Source organism: Solanum lycopersicum, chromosome 5 (genome assembly GCF_036512215.1).
Source record: "Solanum lycopersicum chromosome 5, SLM_r2.1".
Lineage (NCBI taxonomy): Eukaryota > Viridiplantae > Streptophyta > Magnoliopsida > Solanales > Solanaceae > Solanum > Solanum lycopersicum.
In genome coordinates this window covers 68,942,774-68,964,464 of record NC_090804.1, presented here as the reverse complement: position 1 = coordinate 68,964,464, position 21,691 = coordinate 68,942,774, and the positions used below count along the sequence as shown (strand labels likewise).

General features: G+C 31.8%; 3 protein-coding genes across 6 annotated transcripts; 1 reads left to right on the top strand and 2 right to left on the bottom strand.

The window, feature by feature from the left end:
* Positions 1–2,703: 2,703 nt before the first annotated feature.
* Positions 2,704–7,695, top strand: LOC101244667 (leucine-rich repeat protein kinase family protein). 2 transcript variants are annotated; one of them, XM_069298650.1, is made up of 12 exons: positions 2,704–2,802; positions 3,941–4,192; positions 4,321–4,453; positions 4,561–4,632; positions 4,895–5,038; positions 5,279–5,350; positions 5,505–5,570; positions 5,871–5,941; positions 6,025–6,168; positions 6,276–6,617; positions 6,713–7,107; positions 7,175–7,695. In XM_069298650.1, exons 2-12 carry the CDS (start codon positions 4,093–4,095, stop codon positions 7,484–7,486), a joined length of 1,851 nt encoding a protein of 616 aa, XP_069154751.1. In that variant the 5' UTR covers positions 2,704–2,802; positions 3,941–4,092; the 3' UTR covers positions 7,487–7,695. The 2 variants fall into 2 exon arrangements, with proteins under 2 accessions (XP_069154751.1, XP_010321306.1); XM_010323004.4 differs by having other exon boundaries at positions 2,787–3,127.
* A 775-nt stretch (positions 7,696–8,470) lies between these two features.
* LOC104647554 (protein terminal ear1 homolog) lies at positions 8,471–11,233 on the bottom strand. The gene is made up of 4 exons (XM_010323005.4): positions 10,554–11,233; positions 9,613–9,699; positions 9,064–9,226; positions 8,471–8,800 (listed from the first exon to the last, which is right to left on the bottom strand). The coding sequence occupies exons 1-4, from the start codon at positions 11,114–11,116 to the stop codon at positions 8,621–8,623; spliced, it is 993 nt and encodes a 330-aa protein (XP_010321307.1). The 5' UTR covers positions 11,117–11,233; the 3' UTR covers positions 8,471–8,620.
* A 3,106-nt stretch (positions 11,234–14,339) lies between these two features.
* On the bottom strand, positions 14,340–20,601 carry LOC101245548 (uncharacterized). 3 transcript variants are annotated; one of them, XM_010323008.4, is made up of 12 exons: positions 20,011–20,601; positions 19,304–19,450; positions 18,988–19,102; positions 18,792–18,886; positions 18,334–18,437; positions 18,066–18,103; positions 17,538–17,773; positions 17,028–17,121; positions 16,757–16,947; positions 16,034–16,253; positions 15,574–15,741; positions 14,340–14,909 (listed from the first exon to the last, which is right to left on the bottom strand). In XM_010323008.4, the coding sequence occupies exons 1-12, from the start codon at positions 20,227–20,229 to the stop codon at positions 14,755–14,757; spliced, it is 1,782 nt and encodes a 593-aa protein (XP_010321310.1). In that variant the 5' UTR covers positions 20,230–20,601; the 3' UTR covers positions 14,340–14,754. The 3 variants fall into 3 exon arrangements, with proteins under 3 accessions (XP_010321310.1, XP_010321308.1, XP_010321309.1); XM_010323006.4 differs by having other exon boundaries at positions 18,334–18,458; positions 20,011–20,483; XM_010323007.4 differs by having other exon boundaries at positions 18,334–18,446; positions 20,011–20,483.
* Positions 20,602–21,691: the final 1,090 nt, after the last annotated feature.

The following is a 21,691-nucleotide window of genomic DNA, read 5'->3' as shown; positions in this document are numbered from 1 at the left end:
TTTGGCCAAAGCTGATAATACATGTTCCGTGCTTGAATTATGACAAATTTGTTTTCCGATTGGTGTAAGGTCTTTTACAAGTTAGGTTTGTTTAAACCAAAAGATTACTCACGTTTTGATGCTACATCAAACTATATTTATTTATTAATATGAAGTAAAAACACAATTAAAATATATATAAACTAACTATGGATAAATTAAATGCAAAAATAGACGTATTATATATTCATTGATTTGATATATCAATTTAGTACATATATACCTATGTTTAAGTGGCAACGTTGAATCAAATTTAAAGGTTGAACGCATCAAGTTTATTCATATCGCACTAATGATCTTGTTCATTAGGAAAGAGTTGAAAAAAAAATAGGGGAGAAAATTTCTAAATGTTATTGAAAAAATGACTTTGTTGCATCACTTTATTGACTCATACAGTTGCAAGTCATATGAAATTTCCTCTCATAAACTTTTGACTGACCTGTCAAATTCATCTTTTAAATAATTATATACAGTTAATGTATAGTATTATACAACCACAAAATAATAATTTTCATGTATATATCTTTATTGGGCTTGAGTTAAAACATTAAGCCCAATACATATGTCAATCAGATTTGGGCCACAAGTTTCAGCCCATTGAGGGAGGCTAAATAAAATAGAGAAATGTTAATTTCATGTTATCTTTTTTAATCTTGTATATACGTTGAAAATGTGACGTATATTTAATTAAAATGTAAGATATATCAGTCTTATTAAGATATTTGATTAGTTGTTCGATATATTTATGTCAATATAATTACATTTCATAGTATTTTACGAATAAAATACTTTAGATATTCGTACTATTGATTGAAATTGAGCATACGCCTTTAGAAATAATCTTTCTATTTTTATGAATTACGAAATTTTTATACATTTTACCTTTATCAATCACTACTTACAAAATTACACTTGGATATTATTATGTTCACTAAAAAATTTAAGTTTTTATATATTGTCGCATATATAAAAATCAAAACTCATTGACTTTAAAATTAAATTCTCCATTTATTTATGGAATAAGGAATTATACACAAAAAATGGTGGGTATAAACACACTTGTGATAACACTTTTGGAAATTTGGAACCAAATACCATATCTAAGATGCCTATAGAGAGAGGATAAATGCCTAACTTTTCATATACTTAATTTTAATTTTTAATGTATAAATATCATACATTACTTTTAGGTCATGTCTAGACAAATGTATTGTCAAAATCTCCAAAACTTTTTTCTTTTTTTCTTAACTTAATCTTTTAGGAGAAGCCTTTTCTTACTTTTTCCCCCCTCTATTATTATTTTTTATTAATTCTTTTGTATTAGAAAAAAAAATAAAAGGTGTAACAACTAAGAAGAGGAGAGAGGCTATATTTAAAAAATTGCAATTAACTATTTGTTTAATAAAAAAAGCATGTGAAGTTTATTGATTATGTTGAAATATATTTAATTTCAACAAATCACAAACTCCCTTCATAGTTTTATTACTATTATTTTTATGCAAACAATTATAGTATGAAATGAGAGAAAAGAAAATGATTGTTAATTCGATAAAATAGTTCTTGCTTTTCTCTAGAATATATTTGATTTGATAAGGCGAAAAATATATTTTGAAAAATAATTCTTTTTATTAAATACAAATTATTATTAAAAAAAGTTAATACTTAGATATTTTTATTATTAATCTCTGATATATAATACAAATAAATACCACCAACCAATTGTGTGTTTGTGTTAATCTTCCAATAAATAAATAAATAAATAATAATATCTTTTATTTGTATATTTGTGAAAATTGGCAAAGTGGAGAAACAATCATGTCTTTTTTCAATTATTCTTCCATTATCCAATCTTATGGTAAAATTTAAGTGGAAAATAGGATAAAAAAGATGATGAATAATTGTATCAAAGTGTCTTTAAAAAAAAAAAGACCAACTTTTTCATATTTCATTCAAAGCAAAACATAATGAAAAATTGAAAACATTTGCCTATATCATCTTTGCACCTTTTCAAAAGTTTTATTAACAAATCATAACACATTTATCATCAAGTTATACCATTTAAAATCGTAACTATCGTGACTTATAATATTTTTTACGTAGCTTTTAAATATATAAATTTCATTTTAAAAAATTAAGGATTTTCCATCCGTAAATTGTCTGTCTAACTTAATCAGTTTGATTTTTGAAAAACGAAAAATGTCACATAAATTAGGATAGAGAGTACTAATAAAACAGCAAGAAAAATTAGAGTGCACCCCAATCCTCGAAGGATATTGTAATAGTTTAACATCGATATAATTTAATAACTTTGAATTTGAGCAAGTATTTTTTTAAAGATAGAAGGATAAAAGATAATCATCCTTTAATTATATTTTGCCTGAATTATATATAAACGTATGTCATTGTGTTACGAAAAGGTACTAACAAGTCGTTCAAATTTGTGACACTAACAAAATGATCATAGCATAAAGTTTTACATAACTAATATTTAAATAAAGTTGTTTGGCCTAGCATAATTTAATACACCCTTAATTAGTTGACTTTATTAAAACTCTACAAGAAAAAAAAAGAAAATTTAATGCAGGATTCGGGAAAGAAACGCATTATAAACATTTGGTTGATTACATTATATGTTTGAACTTGTGACTTATAAGTGAACGAAGATTGTGTTGTTTGCGATGATGATTATCCAATAAAAAAGATATTGTTCTCCTTTAAATAAAGAGGGGAATATGGTCGTGCTTATTGATTGCATTTTGGGGTGTAAGCATCTTAATATTAAAGTAGTATTAAAGTAGAGAGAACAATGTGTTTTTCCTGTTATTAGTAGTGCCCTTCTCATTCACCACCAACTCATCACCAAGTAGACTCTTTTTTTAGCTCCACTCACCCCCCTACCCCTCTCTCAAAATTGTTCTATTCCTACTTTCTTGAATGCTTTGTGTGTCCCACTTTACACATTACACTAAACCCCCAATTGCCATTTGAATCTCACCTATTCATCATGTCATCAATTATCTACTATTACTCTTCCTTGTATATCTTAATCATTCATTCTACTCTTCAAAATCCATGGCTATTAGTCCAGGTCACTTTTCTAACTAAATTGTATATTTACATATATATATATATACAACATCATATAGTCGACTTCAACTTGTTAAGGACTGAGGCATAGTAGTTGTTATGCATGTTTTTAAGCTTATATAGTCGACTTCAACTTGTTCGGGACTGAGTCTTAGTAGTTGTTATACATGTTGTGAAGCTTATTTAGTCAACCTCAACTTGTTAGGGAATAAGGCGTAGTAGTTGTTATGCATGTTGTGAAGCTTATATAGTCGACTTCAACTTGTTAGGGACTGAGGCGTGGTAGTTGTTATACATGTTGTGAAGCTTATATAGTCGACTTCAACTTGTTAGGGACTGAGGCGTGGTAGTTGTTATGCATGTTGTGGACTTCATATAGTTGACTTCAACTTGTTAGGAACTGAGGCATAGTAGTTGTTATACATGTTTTGAAGCTTATATAGTCAACCTCAAGTTGTTAGGGACTAAGGCGTAGTAGTTGTTATACATGCTATTATGTAATTTTCTTGATATTTTTTTGGGTATATTGAACTAAGTTCATTTTGCCTTAACTTTTAAATGAACCTATGTTGGGATTCAACAGTCTAATATATATGTGCCTATCATTTAACATATATATCACATATGCCAATCTTTTCTATCTATCATTAGAAGTAGGACCGGTAATATTCCGGAGAAGGGGATAAAAATTAGTTTAAAGCCTTTGTATTTTGATGATCATTTGAGAAATTAACTCCTCGGAAGACTAGTCACTCAGAAATAGTCATTTTGGATACTTCATGAACTAATTGGTGATATTCTCATTGTGTTGCAGCTACAAGGCCTATTTCTTTGACATCATATTCTCCGACCTAGACTTGTTTGAGATTGAGGCGCAATTGTTGTTGTTGTTGTTGTTATAAAGAGTATCGAAAACAAGGAGAAGGATCAAGTGGAAGCTCTCCTCTGGTTGATAGGGAAAATTCAATGTCTACAGCCTTTTCGTCCTGGAAATTTCACTTGAACTTGCTGATATTCCTACTTTTATGCAGCAATGGTCTCTCCTCAAACGATTATGATGTTGAAGGTATGGAGTTGAAGGTTTTGGTTACTGTATCTGTGAAAATTTCATATGCTTGCATAAGAATGTGCTAATAAAATCGCGATAAATGTTAATTCTCTATTGAAATCATAATATTTTTGTCATCATTTCAGGTCATGCTTTAATTGAGTTGCTGAGGGCTCTGAATGATTCACACAATAAAATCAAAGATTGGAACATTGATTTTGTCACTCCATGTTTCAGTTGGTCTCATGTTACATGTAAAAATGGAAATGTCATATCCCTGTAAGACTAATTCTTTCCTTTCTGTTATAAGTATATCAAGTAGATTCAAATAGTCGACCTCAACTTGTTTCTGGGACTGAGACGTAACTATTGTTGTAATCAAACAGGAGCTTAGCTTCTAATGGATTCTCAGGAACACTTTCACCGTCAATAACCAGATTGAAATTTTTGGTTAGCTTGTAAGTATACTGCACTTTGTATTAAAATTAGAGTTACTGGTCAAAAACATACCTAAAGTAACCTGGTTTTCCGAGTTTCAATACCTGAACGATTACCAATTATTTATCAAAAACACACCTCAACTATTACTTGTTTCCTTTTTCCTACCTGAAATATTACAATCGTTTAGGTAGGAAAAATGAAATGTTGCTAATCCTCGATGTCTCGCGAACCTAGGAAAGTTTTACGAAGTGTTGCTAAAATGTTAATGGAACTGTGCAGGGATTTACAGAACAATGATCTATCTGGTGCCTTACCTGATTACCTTAGCAGCATGTCAAATCTACAAAACTTGAATCTTGCAAACAATAATTTCAATGGCCCTATTCCACCAGCTTGGGGTCAGCTGTACAAACTTAAACATTTGTAAGTTTTTCTTTGTTTCTTTGTTCTCTCCGTTTTCCTAAAATACCAAGGATGTTGCTCGGACTCTTAAAAAATGATGACAGGTGCGTGTCAGGTCCTCCAACTGCAGTGCATTTTTGGAGGATCCGACACGAGTGTGACAACATTTTTTGAGAGTCCTAACAGACCTTAACATATCTCTTATTAAACTGTTCCTGTAGCAAAATCTTTCTATGATATGTTCTTTTTGTCCTACATCAGGGTCATGAGAGGAAATCACATAACAGGAACTGTTCCAAATTCACTTATAAACATCACAGGCTTAAAAGAACTGTAAGAACTATGTTTCTTCGAAACTACTATAGTATGTGTGTCTGACCCTTCAAAAGATATCATTTTGGAGAGCCCGAGCAACATAGAATGAGTTGTTACTTGATGTATTCATTTATATCTGGTTATAGTTCTTACTTGTTTTTATTTTTCACAGGGACCTGTCCTCCAATGATCTGACTGGAGGTATCCCACTGCAGTTGTTTTCAATACCAACATACAGGTAATGTCATCATTTTTATTCTTCTTTGTTGCCAACTTGTTTAGCCTTTCCAACCTGATGCACGAGACGCCCATGGAGGTTGCGACATGGGCAGTCTACCCTGCTGCAAGCTTCAGTAGCTTATTTCACAGCTCGACCTCGTGGTCTATAGTTCATATGGAGACAACTTTACGTTGCTCCAAGGTTCCCTTCAACTGATAAAAAATGAAAAATCATTTCTCATGACTGCATTATTCATCTATTATTGACTTAGTTGCTTAATTATGTTGTTTTAACGATCATTCTATCTGTCGTAATCAGTTTTTCAGGAACTCATCTTGCTTGTGGCAATAGATTTCAGAAACCCTGTGTTTCTAGTTCCTCGGCTCCAGGTTAATAGTCTTGTCACAAATGCACCTTTTAGTAGTTCTTAGCCAACAAATGATAATTGTTTAAGTGATACTCTTTTCAACAGCTTCTAGCAGAAGACCAAAACTTGAGGTTGCTATTACTGGTGCAAGTTGTGGTGCATTTCTTCTTCTCTTAGTTGGGGCTATCATCACATATCGATGCAATTATAAACGTAAAATCAAACAAGATCAATTTTTTGATGTGGAAGGTATATGCTTTACTCCTATTTTTTCAACAGAAAGAGTATATAGATTTTCCTGTACTGAACAAATTCCTTAATAACTTCAAATGCCATATACTTTTATGGCATTTTAGGTGACGTTGAGCGCAACATTTCATTAGGCCAACTAAGAAGGTTCTCATGGCGCGAACTTCAGATTGCAACGGACAATTTCAGTGAAAGCAACATTATAGGACAAGGAGGTTTTGGTAAAGTTTACAAGGGCTATCTTTCAGACAATACAAAAGTGGCAGTGAAAAGACTCACTGATTACCATAATCCTGGTGGAGAGGCTGCATTTCTAAGGGAAGTGCAGCTGATTAGTGTTGCAGTTCATCGGAATCTCCTACGTTTGATTGGGTTCTGTACAACCTCTTCTGAGAGAATTCTTGTTTATCCATTTATGCAGAATCTTAGTGTTGCATATCGGTTAAGAGGTATGCCCCTTATCACTCAACCACTTTTTTTTTACATTCTTGATACTGTTCAGTCTGTTAAGTCTGTCTGTGTTCTTTTTCTCTCTTTTCGACAGATTTAAAACCTGGAGAGAAAGCTCTAGATTGGCCAACGAGGAGACGGATAGCATTTGGAGCAGCACATGGTCTAGAGTACCTACATGAGCATTGTGATCCCAAGATCATTCATAGAGATCTAAAAGCAGCAAACATTCTTCTAGATGATAACTTTGAACCTGTTCTTGGAGATTTTGGACTAGCAAAACTAGTTGATACAAAACTGACTCATATTACAACTCAAGTTCGCGGAACAATGGGCCACATTGCTCCAGAATACTTATCTACTGGAAAATCATCTGAGAAAACAGATGTATTTGGATATGGTATTACACTTCTAGAACTTGTAACAGGGCAACGTGCAATTGATTTTTCGCGTCTTGAAGAAGAGGAAGATGTCTTGCTACTGGATCATGTAAGTACACACTATTCAATTTTTGAAGAGTCAGAGCAACATAACGGATACCTTTTCTCTTCTACAGATCAAGAAACTACTAAGAGAGAAAAGACTAGGTGACATTGTGGATGGAAACATGAAAACTTATGAACCCAAAGAAGTTGAGACAATCCTTCAGGTTGCATTGCTATGCACCCAAAGTTCACCTGAGGAACGTCCGAAAATGGCAGAAGTAATCACCATGCTAAAGGGTGTAGGTTTAGCTGAAAAATGGGCTGAGTGGGAGCAACTTGAAGAAGTAAGAATTCAACAATTTTCGCTCATGTCGCGACAGTTTATGTGGGCTGAAGACTCAACACATGATCAAGAAGCTATACAATTGTCTCAAGCAAGATAAGATGCAGAAAAATGTATGTACAAGTACTTCTGCAATAAAATGTAAGGGTAGTTTTAGCTTTTGCTGCAGCTAGCTAGTTATGTAATATGTAAGAGTAGTTTTATCATGCGTTATATAAAGTTACGTATATATATGGCTGGGTTGGGGGGAGGGGTTTTTTGTGCACTTTTTGATGATATAAATATAATACATTGCAAAGTGTCCAAGGAGAAGCAAGGCTAGAATGTTTAACCATCTATTATTAGAAGGAAAAAGAACCAATACTCCTCAAACTATCGTAAATGCTATGCACATATCCTCCGTTATCCTTTTGAGATATTAATACGCACATACATGTATCACAATCTTATTCACCGATCCAATATTTATTAAATATCATATATACGAATAAGATTGCTACACGTATCCCTATTTAGGGTCCCGAGATAGCATACCATTTACCATAGTTCAAAGATATATTTATCTTTTATCCGATTATTACACTTAATTCCTAGCTCAATGTACTAAAGCTCCTGCTCTATGACTAGCTAATTGTCTATTGCTAGTGCTTGTGTTGATAATGTGCTGTAAGTAACTTTTATTAAGTTCTTGAAATGCTTGTCTATTTTATCTTAGCCAAATTGCCTAGACCTATGCAGTTTTGGCATTTTAAGTTACTGTTTCTTCCTTCAAATATGATATTTTTACCATTATAATTCTTTCACTTTGTCTTGAACAAAAAAAAGTACTAGAGAATGAAGGAAATTGAAAAATACATGCATATTAACGGCCACCTAACATATATATAATATCCTCGGGAAAAAAGGCCCTTACATTTTTACGTACATAACACCATAAAAATACAAAACTAATAAACTGAACACAAACAACATTCTTAAACATAGAACCTAAGATTTCAAAACAACATTAACATAGATGGATAGATCCAATGTTTCCATTTCACCCCAGATCATCGATAAACCCGAGCCCCAGGGAGAAAATGAAAACACTGGACATACATCAGTACAAAAATATAACCCTTTACGATACTTCTAAAAGCTTAAACTATGTTGCTCGGCTCGTCCAAAAATGCTGGTATATTCAGCATTTTTTGGAAGACTCGAGCAACATATAGTTCCAGCAGCTGCTAAAGTTCTAATTAGTCGTGACACTGGACGAAGAAACTGAAGGACCTACAGCCAGATTGCCAATAGTCATTGGAGCTGTCAACCTAGATGAACCATTCCTCGGAGGGGAGAAAACAACTGGAAGATATTCATCAGTGTCACATATAAACTTTGACTGCGAAAAATGCTTCACCAATAGATCCTTGCCCTGATGTTCATCAATCAAAAAAGCAACCAACATCATAAAAAATAATGTTATCTATATAAAAGACTATACAGTAGAAACCCCAAAATGTACACTACAATACTACTTCCAAGTTACGAAACAAATTCAGTTTGTCAAATAGCGCTAATATTTGGGAGTTAAGGAGTGACCAACCAGACAATGTTGTATCTCATGTCTTCCATTTAACACATGTGTGGTGTTATGAACATGTTGAAAGAAATCAAGAAATGTGAAGTCACTTTTACCTGAATACGAGCCCAAGAAACTACACAAATCTTCCTTGACGAGAAAATGCCTGTGGGAGTCTCAACACTTGTCCATTTGAAGTACCTGAGAACTTCCCTAATCTCTGAAGCAGCACAACCCGACGTGAAATTGACAAAAGCATAGCCTACATTGTTGTTGGTCCTGCATTAGCAACACGAACAATTAACAAAGAGAGACATTACTAACAAAGAAAAATGAAAGGGATTTAACTTGTATATACAGACACTCTATACAAATGAAGTAACTAGTCTCACTTATTTTTCAGGTTTCTAATCGTTTTAAGAGGGTTCTCTTGTTTGGAACAAGGATACATCTCATAGAACACCAAATTCTCGTACCAATAACCAAACACGCGAAAAAAGTAATCCCAAATTTTATGCCGCGATTAGCATTCTAAATTTCCTTTGTAGAGTCATTAGAGTATAGAAGCTAAAATTATGTGTTTAAACAAACTAATTAAAAATATGCTGCAGCATGTTAGTAATAGATGCAGATTAGTTAATAACATTAAATTTTAGAAGTATTACCTAAAATCCATTGGCAGATAAAGGAAATCATACTCCCAATGATTCAGACTGCAGTAATGATCAAGAAAAAGCATGAAAGGCTCTCTCCTGTTGAATAAAATCCATTCAAAAAGAGTTAATATTTTAGTCAGAAACTAACAGATTCATAAATATGCATATACCAAAATTAACAAAAAGTTAATGAGAGAATTAAAAGCACACAAAACAGCATTTAATACACTAATCAATCATATATGATGAATACTAAGAGCATGCATCACCCATAGTAACTGTACATTGGGATATGAACAGACAGTGGATAAAAATTGAAGTCTGGGAAAGGCAATAGTAACACTAGAACCCAAATAATAAGTTGTTTCAACTCCACTGGAAAATTCAATACAACATTTTTGAAGAATCCGAGCAACATAGACCAAAACCAATGCAACATATGATCATTACAAGAACAAGTAAGAACAAAGGTAAGTGCAAAAAACAAAAGTAGCAGATAATAGATACTACAAGTACATGTGTTCCAAGTCTCAATTATAACATGCAAATTGCAAACAAACAAAAGAACTAAAAATGGAAAAACAAAAAGGGAAATACCAATAAATGAAACAATATTTCAAGAACAAGTATATGAAAGGTCAAGTTCAAAAAAAACCAAAAAACAACCCATATTAGATATTTTGCATTCAAATCACAGTTTCAATTTTCAACATGCAAATATTAGATTAATTTCAATAACAAGTACATGAAAGGTACAAGTGTAAACAAATAAAGCATATTAGATCATTTCACGAACCAAGTAAATGAAAGTCAAGTACTAAGCCATTATAAATTTTGGCATTTAAAACTCAATTTCCACATGCAAAAACTCAAATAACATGAAAAAAAAAAAGGTTAAACAACTTCTAAAGATTTGACCTTTATGTAAAAAAAAGATTGTTATCACAGACCTGAACTGATTGGGTATGTTTCTTATCATCACAGTAGTTTTGTCCCAACTGAAAAGAGCAGCAGAAGATTTGCATGAAGAGATAGAAGAGCCATTTTCTTGCTGTGGTTTCCTCATAACAAACCCTTTAGGCTTCCAAACACTTGCAGGAGTTCTCATCAACCTAGGTGGCAAAAAGGGTTTCTTGTTTTTCCAATTTTTGTTCATCCCATCACTAAAGATTTCATCTTTATCAACAAAAGACTGATCTTGATGAGTTTTCTCAACCCACACCCACTTCTCCTTCACCCCATCACTAAAGATCTCACCTTTTGCAAGAAATGACTGAGTTTGAGGTGTATTTTCAAGTTGATGATAAAGATCATCGTGAATCCAATAAAAGGGAACATTTTGTTGATAGTAGTAGAAATAACCCAAGTGATGACATTGAGGCTGTGAAACATGAAATGGCAGTAATGGTGGCTGATATACAACAAGTTCATTGCCTTGTGGATTAAAAGGGACTACTTCTTTTTCATTATTAGTTGGTTTAAACTCTTCTGCATTAGGATTCAGTGCAGCCATAGATACAACAAGAGAGGATGGAAAAAAAAAGAACTTTCTCAAGAAACAAGTAGACAATGTCACCGTTTATGTATGTATGTAAACTATATACCACAAATACAGAGGGGGTGGGGGTGGGGGTGGGGGGAGTGGTGGAGATACAAAGAGAAAATTATACATTCATGTGTGTGTTTGTATAAAAAGGTGATGAGTAGTAGTATCACACTGATCACATAGGTGAAAAACCCCTATAGAGATGTAATCAATCATATCAAGAAGATAGATGTATAATATAGAATTATTGAATCATTGTTCTCCGTTATTATATAATTTAAATGATAAATTAATTAAAAGAATCAAATAAATTTATTATAATTATTAATAAAAAATATTAAAGTGATAACATAATCACATCAAATTGATTATATATATATTTTCATGTTAATACTGAATTTAAAAGATTTAGTAAATAAAATTTACAAACAATCAAAATAAAAATTATATTTAATATAACAATACAATTATTCAAACAAGATGTAAATGTCACGAGTCATAGCAATTAAATAAAAATACTATTATATATTTATATTTAATACTAATTTAATTCTAAAATATTTATTTACTCTTAATAAAATAAGCTATAGCTTATAACTATACAAATACTCTTCGTTTTTTTTAAAAAAATGATCTACCTTTTTTTATTATGTTTTAAAAGGAATTATATTTTTTAATAGCTTATAATATACGAATACTCCTCATCTTTAAAAAAAATGTTTTACTTTTTCAGTATGATTTTAAAAAATATTATTTTCTTTTTTTGTGATATTTTAATTTTACTTTTTAAGTAACATAATTAATTTTAAAATATTTTAATATAATTAACATAATTTTGCTATACTCTATATTAAGGGCCGTTTGACCATAAATTTTATAAGTAAAACTTGGAAAAAAACTTGGCAAATTTTGTTTGTCCATACAATTTTTTATTATTTGGCAAATTTCCAAATACTAGAAAAAACTAGTATTTAGGCCAAATTTCATTATTTGGAAAGTTTTAGAAATTCAATTTTCACCCTTAACTTTTTATTTTACAAAAATAATATATTAATTGACACCAACCAATAATTTTTTACGTGAACACCAAAGTAGTGATAGAATATTCAATTAATATAAAAATGATGATATGGTTGTTGATGAAAGTGACGAACTACTGGCTCAGGGTAACAACATCGCTTCATCTTCTCGATCGTCTGATTCGAAAATGCAAGCTCATCGAGAAGAGATTGTTCATAAAAGGCGGGAAGATTATATTAAAGAATAGGTTGAACTCTTTCAGATGAGAAAGCATAGGTTTTTCAGTGATTGCAATATTTATTTCCTTTTGTTTTCTTCTCTTTTTTTCCCCGAATTTATATTAGTTGTATTTTCATTATCATGATTTGTATCAAGACCTTTTCACTATACGAATATTTACTGTAATGATTCTTGTTGATTTGTTGCGAAAGTCATAAATCTTGTTACATGAGATTTCTATTGTGCTATGTAATACAAATTTATGGTTAGTTTGATAGTTTAAAAAACTTATGGGTATAAATCATATTTCTTAAAAAAGTGAAATATGTTTCTCAAATTCTATGGCCAAATACATGGTAAAATTTCACCCAAATTTTCATTCAAATAATATTTGCCAAAAATATTTTTGAATATCTATGACGAAACGGTAGCTAAAGCAAACAAAGTTACTCCCTATTATATGAGAAAATTACATTAGTATTATTTTTGTTAGAAACTAACATACATTAGTATTGGTTGTTTGTCTTTTATGATAGGAAATTTTTTTGTTATATATCCAAAAATAAAATAAAAAAAAAAAAGAGTATTATAGGGATAGGGATATGAGGGGAGGCAAAATTGTCAGAGAAGTAAAATATATATTCACAAAAAAAGGGGGTTTTAAATCTGTGAAATGATGGAAATAGGCAGATTCAGATACTCTAATTATTACACTTCATTTAATGCCAATACATTTGGCGGCCAAAAACATTTCTCGAGAATTTTCTCCATTATAATACTTAAAATATAATTGGAGAGATATCAAAATATTCAGAATAAAATAAATGTAATTTTGATAGAAGATTAAAAATATTTTGAGACATTATGAATGATTTTTAGAAAAAATAGGAGTAAATTAATTAAAAGATAACATCCTTTTAATTTATCAAAAAAATAATCTTTAATGGTATTGTATTCTATCTCTTCGTACAACTAATATTCTCTAAGAATCAAAACTCTTGGTTACACAAAAGAAAGTGCAAATATAAAACTCATTTAAAATCTAATCTTGTATCAAATAAATAAAATGATCTTAATATTATTCATTTTTTACTAATAGTTAGTAGTACATACTTTATTATCCAAGGGTCAAACAAGTCCAAAATTATGTAAAAAACCACAAACTAGTCTCAGGCCTAAAGAAATAATTTACAAAGAAGAAATAAGCAAAATGACTTGACAATCACTCTTAAATCTGCACATCAATCAAGTACTGCTCTTTCTCCCATTTTTTCCTTTTGATTTTTATACTATTAGTATATCTCTCTATTTCAATTTTAAATTTTTTAAATTAAAAATCGATCGAGATATAACGCTAGAAATCGATTTCACAAAATCATAGTTTCCTCATTTGACTATAAAAACAAGCAACTGCTTTCAAAGATTCACTGTTTGTTGCTTCTACTAAATCACCAAAAACATGCTGTGTTTTTGACAGAATAATTTAATAGTTTTCCTTTTTCCAATAAAAAAACACCTAATACTCACTATTCATATTTCAATGAAGAAAAAAAACTAGTCTACACTGTTTTAAAAGATTTTGGCCAAATATCCTCTTCTTGTTAAACTGTCATTTATCAGATTTTGTTTATTTTTGTTGTTTCTTAGTTTGACCATACCACTTTTAGCTAACACACCATACCTTATACACTATTTAGGATATCATAATCTGAATTCACAAAGTAGAAAACTGAACTGTTCATTTCTGTACACTCTAACTTTTATAGTTGATGCTGGACAACAAGTTGCCTTTTCTTTTTGGACTATATAGTAAAGAGTTGGTCATGGTTTGATTTGAAACTTGCTTTTGGGATTTGACTTTTCAAAAGTGCTTCTGTACTTCTCATCTCCTTCATTCTCAATTACGGAAAAATATATTGAGTGAATAGTAAGAAAATGAATGAATTGAGTCTTGAGAAATATGAATGAATCCCTTGAACAGAAGAAACCATATTGGTGCATTTCTAACAGCAGTCATTGTAGTTTCACTTTCACACAAACATTTGATTCTAACAGGAACAAAATAGAAAAGAAATCCAGAAAACCTATGTAGATAGAATCTGGTATTTATAGCTACAAAAAGACTTGAGAAATGGGAACTTAAGAAACGTGACGAAGAGGTGATTGACATCTGAAAGTACCAGAGTTCCCCTCTCAGGCCGCTGTTGTCATTTCCAATTCTCGATTAAGTTACTCGAATCTGAATATTGTAACCAAAGATCCTGAGAAATTACTAAACGTCCTGAAGCAACTCATCATCGTTGCAGGTGTTGAGTTCATCCAAAACAAGAAGTATGTTGTACTGAAGCCTAAGTGAGAGATTTAGATTAGTTAGTTTTCTTCTCGTCTTCTTTAAGTGCGGGAGTATCTGAACTACTGGCAGCTTGATCCACATCTTCCGCAGCAAAACCAAACTCATTCACCCGTTTCTTATCTACTGGATAAACCCATCTCTGATATAGGTATATCAAAAATATAAGATCTGCATGGCAAAGGCAGATGATATCAGTAATCCAATCGAGTGAAAGCTAATGCACAGAATAGAGCAAAAGAAACACATAGAACATTTGTAATGATAGACTTTTAAAACAAGACGGCCACAAAAATTACTGGCTCAACATCATCTAAACTGATGTAAAAGCTTAAAAGGAACAGTAGCATCCAGAGACTGTTTATTTACCACTCCTTTCTTTAACACAATAATTATCAGTACCTATAAATGGCAAACTTTAACGTAAATCCAGCATATGAGCTGTAGCAATTAAAGAACCAAGTTCATCTTTTATAATGGTTAGAGAGCTCGAGCATCTGCAAAGATGTGAATAGTAACAAATATTGAATTCTCTAACATTGAAAACACATACTTGACATCTTAAAAAAATACTAGCATGGATCATTACCCATGGATGTTCTTATCTAGCTGGTTACTTGGTTAACAAAGACATTTTCAAGATCTTGAGATGGTCAATGAATCTATCTAAAGAGAGTGTACAACGTTCTCAGGCTTTGAGTTTATGATACAAATATGAATTCATGTACAGCATTGAACAGGAAATACTAGCTTGGTCACAGAAGAGAACGACGCCGCTGCTTAACCCAATAAAAACAATCAATGGACTACAAAGGAATTTACTTCAAAAACTTACCATCACGGAACACAGACAGGCGATGAAGCATTGGCATTTTTATCACAAATGCAAACAAATCATCAATGATGGTATTAAGAAATTTGTAGGTCATTTGCCTCCAAGGTAAATGAGCAACAGACTTCAGTTTATAATTGATGAACAACTGTGGACACATCATAACAAAACCTGCAGCAGTAGTAATTGAAAATAATTAGATTAAGAAAAAGCAAAGTGACAGGAGAATATGGTATTAGAAGTCCCTGCTTAAAATGGTTTTAAGATACAAGCTTATCGAAAGTGCAAACTGTGCACTACATCTCAACGTATCTATTCAATGAAATTGTAATATCAGCTGCAAGATCATCAACTGTTAGAGCATCGCGAGGCTCAAAACTACGTTACTAGATCCTAGATACCAGAAGATAGAGAGTCCAGAAAAATGGAGAGCAATTATAAGAAAAGACAGACAGAAACTTACCAAACATATAAACACAGCTTGTCAGGGATGAGAGGATCCATGAATACCAACTCTTGTGGCGGTCATACATTAGAGAGTATATGGCAAAGCACACGGCAAGGAAGAACAGCACATAAGACAAATATTTCATGGCAAGATCATCATATTCTTTAGTCTTATTTCCAGCATATGATTCCCGATCTCGGAACCTCAACATGGGTATTCTACCAGATCTGTCAATCTAGAAATCAAGGACAATTATCAATAAAACTACTGGTGATTAGAGTTTGCGCTTAATCAGTAACTGTATGTCAAAGAGAAGCATTTGTTCTGAATAAGATATTGATAAGTTTGAATTCTCAATTATTAATCACAAGTCCCATCTAGAATTCTATCCCCAAGCAACTCAAATTTCCAAGTTCATCAAAGTAAAGATTATGGGAACCCCACTAGGAGCAATTATGTAAGATAAGAGCACATGAAACTTTGTAAGAGTGTGTGTGTGTGTCTCCTGAACACTTGTCAATAAAGAAGAATCTAAGTGTAAACAATGAATTAATTTGGATGATTGAGAAAAAAATAGAGATATCCATTCAACCTTGACTCAAACTTCCAGCCATTGTAACAGTAAATAATGGAGAGAACCGACAATCAAACACCAGTATGAAAACATGATGATATTATTACAACCACTGGTAATAAAAGAGCTAAACAAAAACTTGACTCCATTATTAGTGATCATACCTCAATGTGCATGGCCTTCCCTATTTTCCAGAACTCAATGCAACAACCAACACCAGAACTTGCAAGTATCATCCATGAAGTATCATTATCAAGCAAATACAGGAAGACAATAAACTGGCAGAAAAAGTTCACGACCACTGATTTTGCAGATAGCCCTTCCATGGACTTGTTTTTATTCCAAAATTGAATATCTACAAGGAAAATCAAATATAGTCTGAATCCAATCTACTCCACACTTACTGTAATTACCTTAGAAGGCTACTATACTTACCATTCTTGAATGCCAGGAAATCAAATAGTGAATGCATTACTGAAACAATCATAGTCACCCCCAGAAGGTAAGGATTTCCTTCCAAAAACACTCTCTGGAAAAAGTGTAATAAATCACATGTCAAACACATAAATAATAGATGTTGCTAAAACTTCACATCATTGCTACAGCAATCTAAAGCAGGACCTCTATTATGTTAGTTTGGACTTCTGGGGTTAATTTTTTAAATATTCAGGGGAACAGAACATAAATTGGTACTGATGTAATTAAATACTACAAACAGAAAAAGAAAGCATATTCTAGATAAATAAAACAGAACATATACTAATAATGTACTTTTCCAGCTTTTTTATTTTGAAATGTCCAGCATACTCTTGAGCCTTATGGTGTCTGCATAAATTCATGTTTATCTACTCACTACTCAGGTTTAATGACAAATCATTCACAACTGGATATTTCACGTGCAAAAATGTTGCGCCAATGGGTACTGCAAAACCAAGTAAATGATACCTTTAGTTCATCAGACTCTCCGTCGAGCATGCTACCATAACTACGATGAATTTGGAAAGACTGGTCCATCTGCAGGAATAGCTGCCATTTTGTCATGCTTATGGGACTCACCTCTAGATGCAGAGGCACCTCAGTTACTGTATCATTGATAGCTATTAGTTTATCCCTAAGCAACCAAAACTCATTGAAGAAAACAGTCGGATAGTAGTTTCCTGTTGTAGATTCAATATTGATGTCTACCAAGTCAGGTCAAGGAATTGAACAGTGTGAAATTGTCTTCTGTGAACAAGAAGAGCAGACAAGGATGCCAACTCACAGATAATAAATAAGAGCAAAAAGAAGAAAGAATTCAGCATGAAGGAAATCATAAATTTGCACCAAACAAGTCCATCATTATCTTCCACAAGTTCAAGTGAGATGCTTCTTGCCTTCTCCAGAAGTACCGTACTACCGAGACTATATCAGCAGAATACATCGTGTAAAAGGAACCCATGAGAAAAATAAAGAGACAGAGGAAGTAAAGGATACAAGGAGCAACAATAGGTGGAATGGCATTTGCAGTGTATCTGCAAAAAAAAAAGAGCAGAGTGTTTGAAAAATTAACAAGATGTTAGAATTGTATACAGTAAAAGGAAAAGCAGTTCAACAGATCAGAAAGAGACACACATCTAGTTTAACAACAAAAATGTATATAGCAAAATACTATATGTAAGATTGTCATTTTAAAGTGGTTACAGAAAACATAGCCAAATGAAACCAAATTTATTATTCAAACCAGAACTTCAAGCAGGCATACCTTGTGAAATCATCGACCAAGTTGATTGTAACATTAGGTTTCCAATATGAAATCCATTCAGGAGGACCATCCTCCTTAAGATCATCTTGAGCTTCTTGAACTGCCTGAGGAAACTGCTCATCATACTTCATGATTATATGGTATAAAAAATCATCAATGGTGATGAAAGGGTGACAATGCATTTAAAATAAACAAAATTATTACATCACAATGTAAATTAGTCAAAATACGCATTCTAGTCTAGTGTTCAGGGAAGCGTGTGGAAACAGTGACAAGGCCCTGCTTCACACTTTAAGCAAAGCATTAAGTGAAGTGAAATTTAAGAGAAAAAATACCAAATAAATATAATCCATCAGGCATGAAATGCAGAAACAAATGATCTCAATGCTCACATCATGAATAAATGCACATAAATATTACATACAAACACAAGTCCGAATATAAAAACACAGGTGTACCTCAGGATTGGTGACATCCTCCTTCGAGTCCTCAGAGTTTCTTAAAAGGCTCTTCTTCTTATCTGCTTTAGACTTGGGTAAATATGTCACAATAGCTGAGTTCACAAAAATAGTACATTAGTATTAGGCACTCACAAAATCCCACCTCCTATAACCCTAGATAAGGACAGAAACTTCACAAATAACATGATCTTACAATATGTCCGTCCAAAAGCAGCCAATGGTTGATACTGAGGATCATTTGGATCAGGAGAATACCCAGAACGTGCAAAGTAAACATGAGCATAAAGACTCCCATTGTTCTTCACTGCCTGAGAGGAAACAATCATAGGCAGCCAAATTCAGATAAGTACTGTGCCACAGTAAAAGATAGTGCAAGACAGTAAAACTAATGCATCCAAAAGTGAAAGGCAGTATCTTGAATCAAATGTTTGTTTGTATTGAACAACACATTATAAAGGCAGTTGATGATGAAGATCTTGCATTTACCATTTCCAAAAAAAAAATGTTACCTCAGATAGATGATACTTCAAAGAAAGAGACCTGGTACTCTCTGGTCCCCAAACTGCATATGGTATGTTTGTCTCATGCCAAATAAGTGCACCTTCATTACCAAAGTCACTGAAATTTTGTTGTTCCGAAAGATAGAACCACATGTCCTATTAAACATCCAAGCCAGAAACTTTCAAGTTGAGCATAACTTGTTGCTAAATAAGATGTTGCATTCACAAAGCAATTCTCAAAAATACTTGGCATGATTGTGTACTGGAAAGATAAGTTAAAGAACCCCTACAACCACCCTCCTGTTTACCTCAACACATGCATCTAATTCATCAATATTTTCAGAATTGATTTATTTTCATTGTATAATGACCACCTTTCATCTTTCTTTTTTTTTTCATTTTTTCAGAAATGTAAGAATATATAAAGACTGTCTTCAAAGACCCAAAAAAGTACATGTCTTTGATTCTTCTTCTTGCAAGTATTAAAAAATAGTTAAGAATCTCCCTAAAAACTTAAGCTTTCAGGTAGATTATTACACACCTCAAAGTTAGTTTTTTTTTTTTTTTGCATCAGATTCAACTTTACTCCCTACTTTCAGCTCAAACCATATATACATATAAAAAAAAATACAAAAGATGCATGTAAATATTAATAATAAACTTCACATAGTCCGAACGCATTAATTGTAATTTAATATTAGATAAATTCAACTAACCAAAGGTTCGCCTTTGCTGAAGAGATTTGAGATCTGGAAATTAGGAACTGACGGATCGGACATAGGCTTTTTCGGTGAGAAGAACTTAGAAGCAAAGTACCAGAAAACCGCAATTCTTATTACTCCCGTCAGCATCTGTCCAATTCCCCGCTGCTGTTGCTGCGGCTGCGCCGCCTGTTCCTGCACTTCTCCGCCACCTCCATTCACCGGTGGCGCCATCGATTCTTGACGGAACTAGCTCGGCTTACAGTACAAATTCTCCGATCACTTGCCGCCGGCGATAAAATAACGAGAGAAGTGAAAGAATGAGTAAACGTGAAAGCAGAGGTTTTATATAAATCTCGAGGCGATTGAAACAGAGATATTTTATTTTATAGTATTTTAGGGAGAAATTATAATTATATTTATATTTATAATTGGAATAGAAATGTAAAGAGGGCACACTAAAATTAAGCAAAAATAATCTCAAACCTAAAATTTAGTAGTACTAAATCATATAAGTTTTTGATAAGAATAATTTTTTATTATATGTCTACTTTTCCAAAAGTAAATTTAATAAGAGCTAAGAATCTCATGAAATAACAAGTGTTCGGGTTAAATATTCTAACATGCTGATAAATTTGAAGCTTATTGGATATGACCTAATCAATGCGATTTTGATATAAATTAAATAAAATGACTTAAATATAAGGTAAAATCTTGTTTTGATAGATTTTATTTTTAAGTAAAATTATATTTTTGTTTGATTTATTTATTCTAAATCGTAAACGAAATAGCAGAAGGCATAACAATATAGATGCGTGCTGCAAGGTGAAGCAATTTGAATGTTGCACCTTAAATGACGAAAGTCCACAACTCGAATGAAAAATAGAATATCGTGCTAGAGAAATAGAGGTTTGAATTGATTAATATAATTAAATAGGAGAAAAAACTGCTATTTATATGTCCAATTTATCATGAATACAAACTATCCATCAATTTTATTATTTAAAAGGTAAAAATATATTGTGTGAATTATATAAAACTATATCAACTTAATTAACATAGTTAAGTGGTTTAATAAAGTGTTTATACAATGAGTAAATTTCAGAATGAGGTCAAGGACAGATAAAAATAGCAAGTGACTTTTATGTTAGTTCAAAAACATTAAAAGAACCTATTAAAAATTAATATGATAGTTCTTAGTTTCAATCGTATTTAATTATTAATGATTAAATATTATTAGATTTTCAATATAAAATTAGTATAGCTTGATATTATTGCCCTCTTTTATTATGCTTGGATTAGTCATTCATTTCATTTTCATGTCAATCGAACTTATTAGGAATTTTCCTAAAATAAAACTTTTAACTTCATCGTTTTGTACGTCTCAATGTAGTTTTTCAAGTATTCACTATATTAATCAAGTATATTATGAATATATTTCTATATGTTTTAATATAAAAAATAAATTGATTAAGAGTAAATTTGAGATTTAACAAATATAAAAATTATATTTATATGCTATAGTTATAGGCTGTATAATTATGCTCCATAATAAATATTGTGTCATGCTATGACTACTAATATGTATATTTCAATATACATATACAAAAGATAAATTGTATAAAATGTGTCGATATACATATACAAAATAATCAATTGTATATTTTGTGTTTGTATAAATCGATAAAGAGAGAAA

Excerpts from the sequence above, each read along its gene's own strand:
- LOC101244667 (XM_069298650.1), top strand. The coding sequence starts at position 4,093 with ATGTCTACAGCCTTTTCGTCCTGGAAATTTCACTTGAACTTGCTGATA. Across the intron at positions 4,454-4,560 it reads AATGGAAATGTCATATCCCT|GAGCTTAGCTTCTAATGGAT; the intron begins GTAAGACTAATT and ends GTAATCAAACAG. Across the intron at positions 6,169-6,275 it reads TCAATTTTTTGATGTGGAAG|GTGACGTTGAGCGCAACATT; the intron begins GTATATGCTTTA and ends ATGGCATTTTAG.
- LOC104647554 (XM_010323005.4), bottom strand. The coding sequence starts at position 11,116 with ATGGCTGCACTGAATCCTAATGCAGAAGAGTTTAAACCAACTAATAAT. Across the intron at positions 9,700-10,553 it reads AACATACCCAATCAGTTCAG|GAGAGAGCCTTTCATGCTTT; the intron begins GTCTGTGATAAC and ends TTTATTCAACAG. Across the intron at positions 8,801-9,063 it reads TTTCTTGGGCTCGTATTCAG|GGCAAGGATCTATTGGTGAA; the intron begins GTAAAAGTGACT and ends GATGAACATCAG.
- LOC101245548 (XM_010323006.4), bottom strand. The coding sequence starts at position 20,229 with ATGGCGCCACCGGTGAATGGAGGTGGCGGAGAAGTGCAGGAACAGGCG. Across the intron at positions 18,459-18,791 it reads AGGATGTCACCAATCCTGAG|TATGATGAGCAGTTTCCTCA; the intron begins GTACACCTGTGT and ends ATAATCATGAAG. Across the intron at positions 16,948-17,027 it reads TTTCCTGGCATTCAAGAATG|ATATTCAATTTTGGAATAAA; the intron begins GTAAGTATAGTA and ends TTTTCCTTGTAG.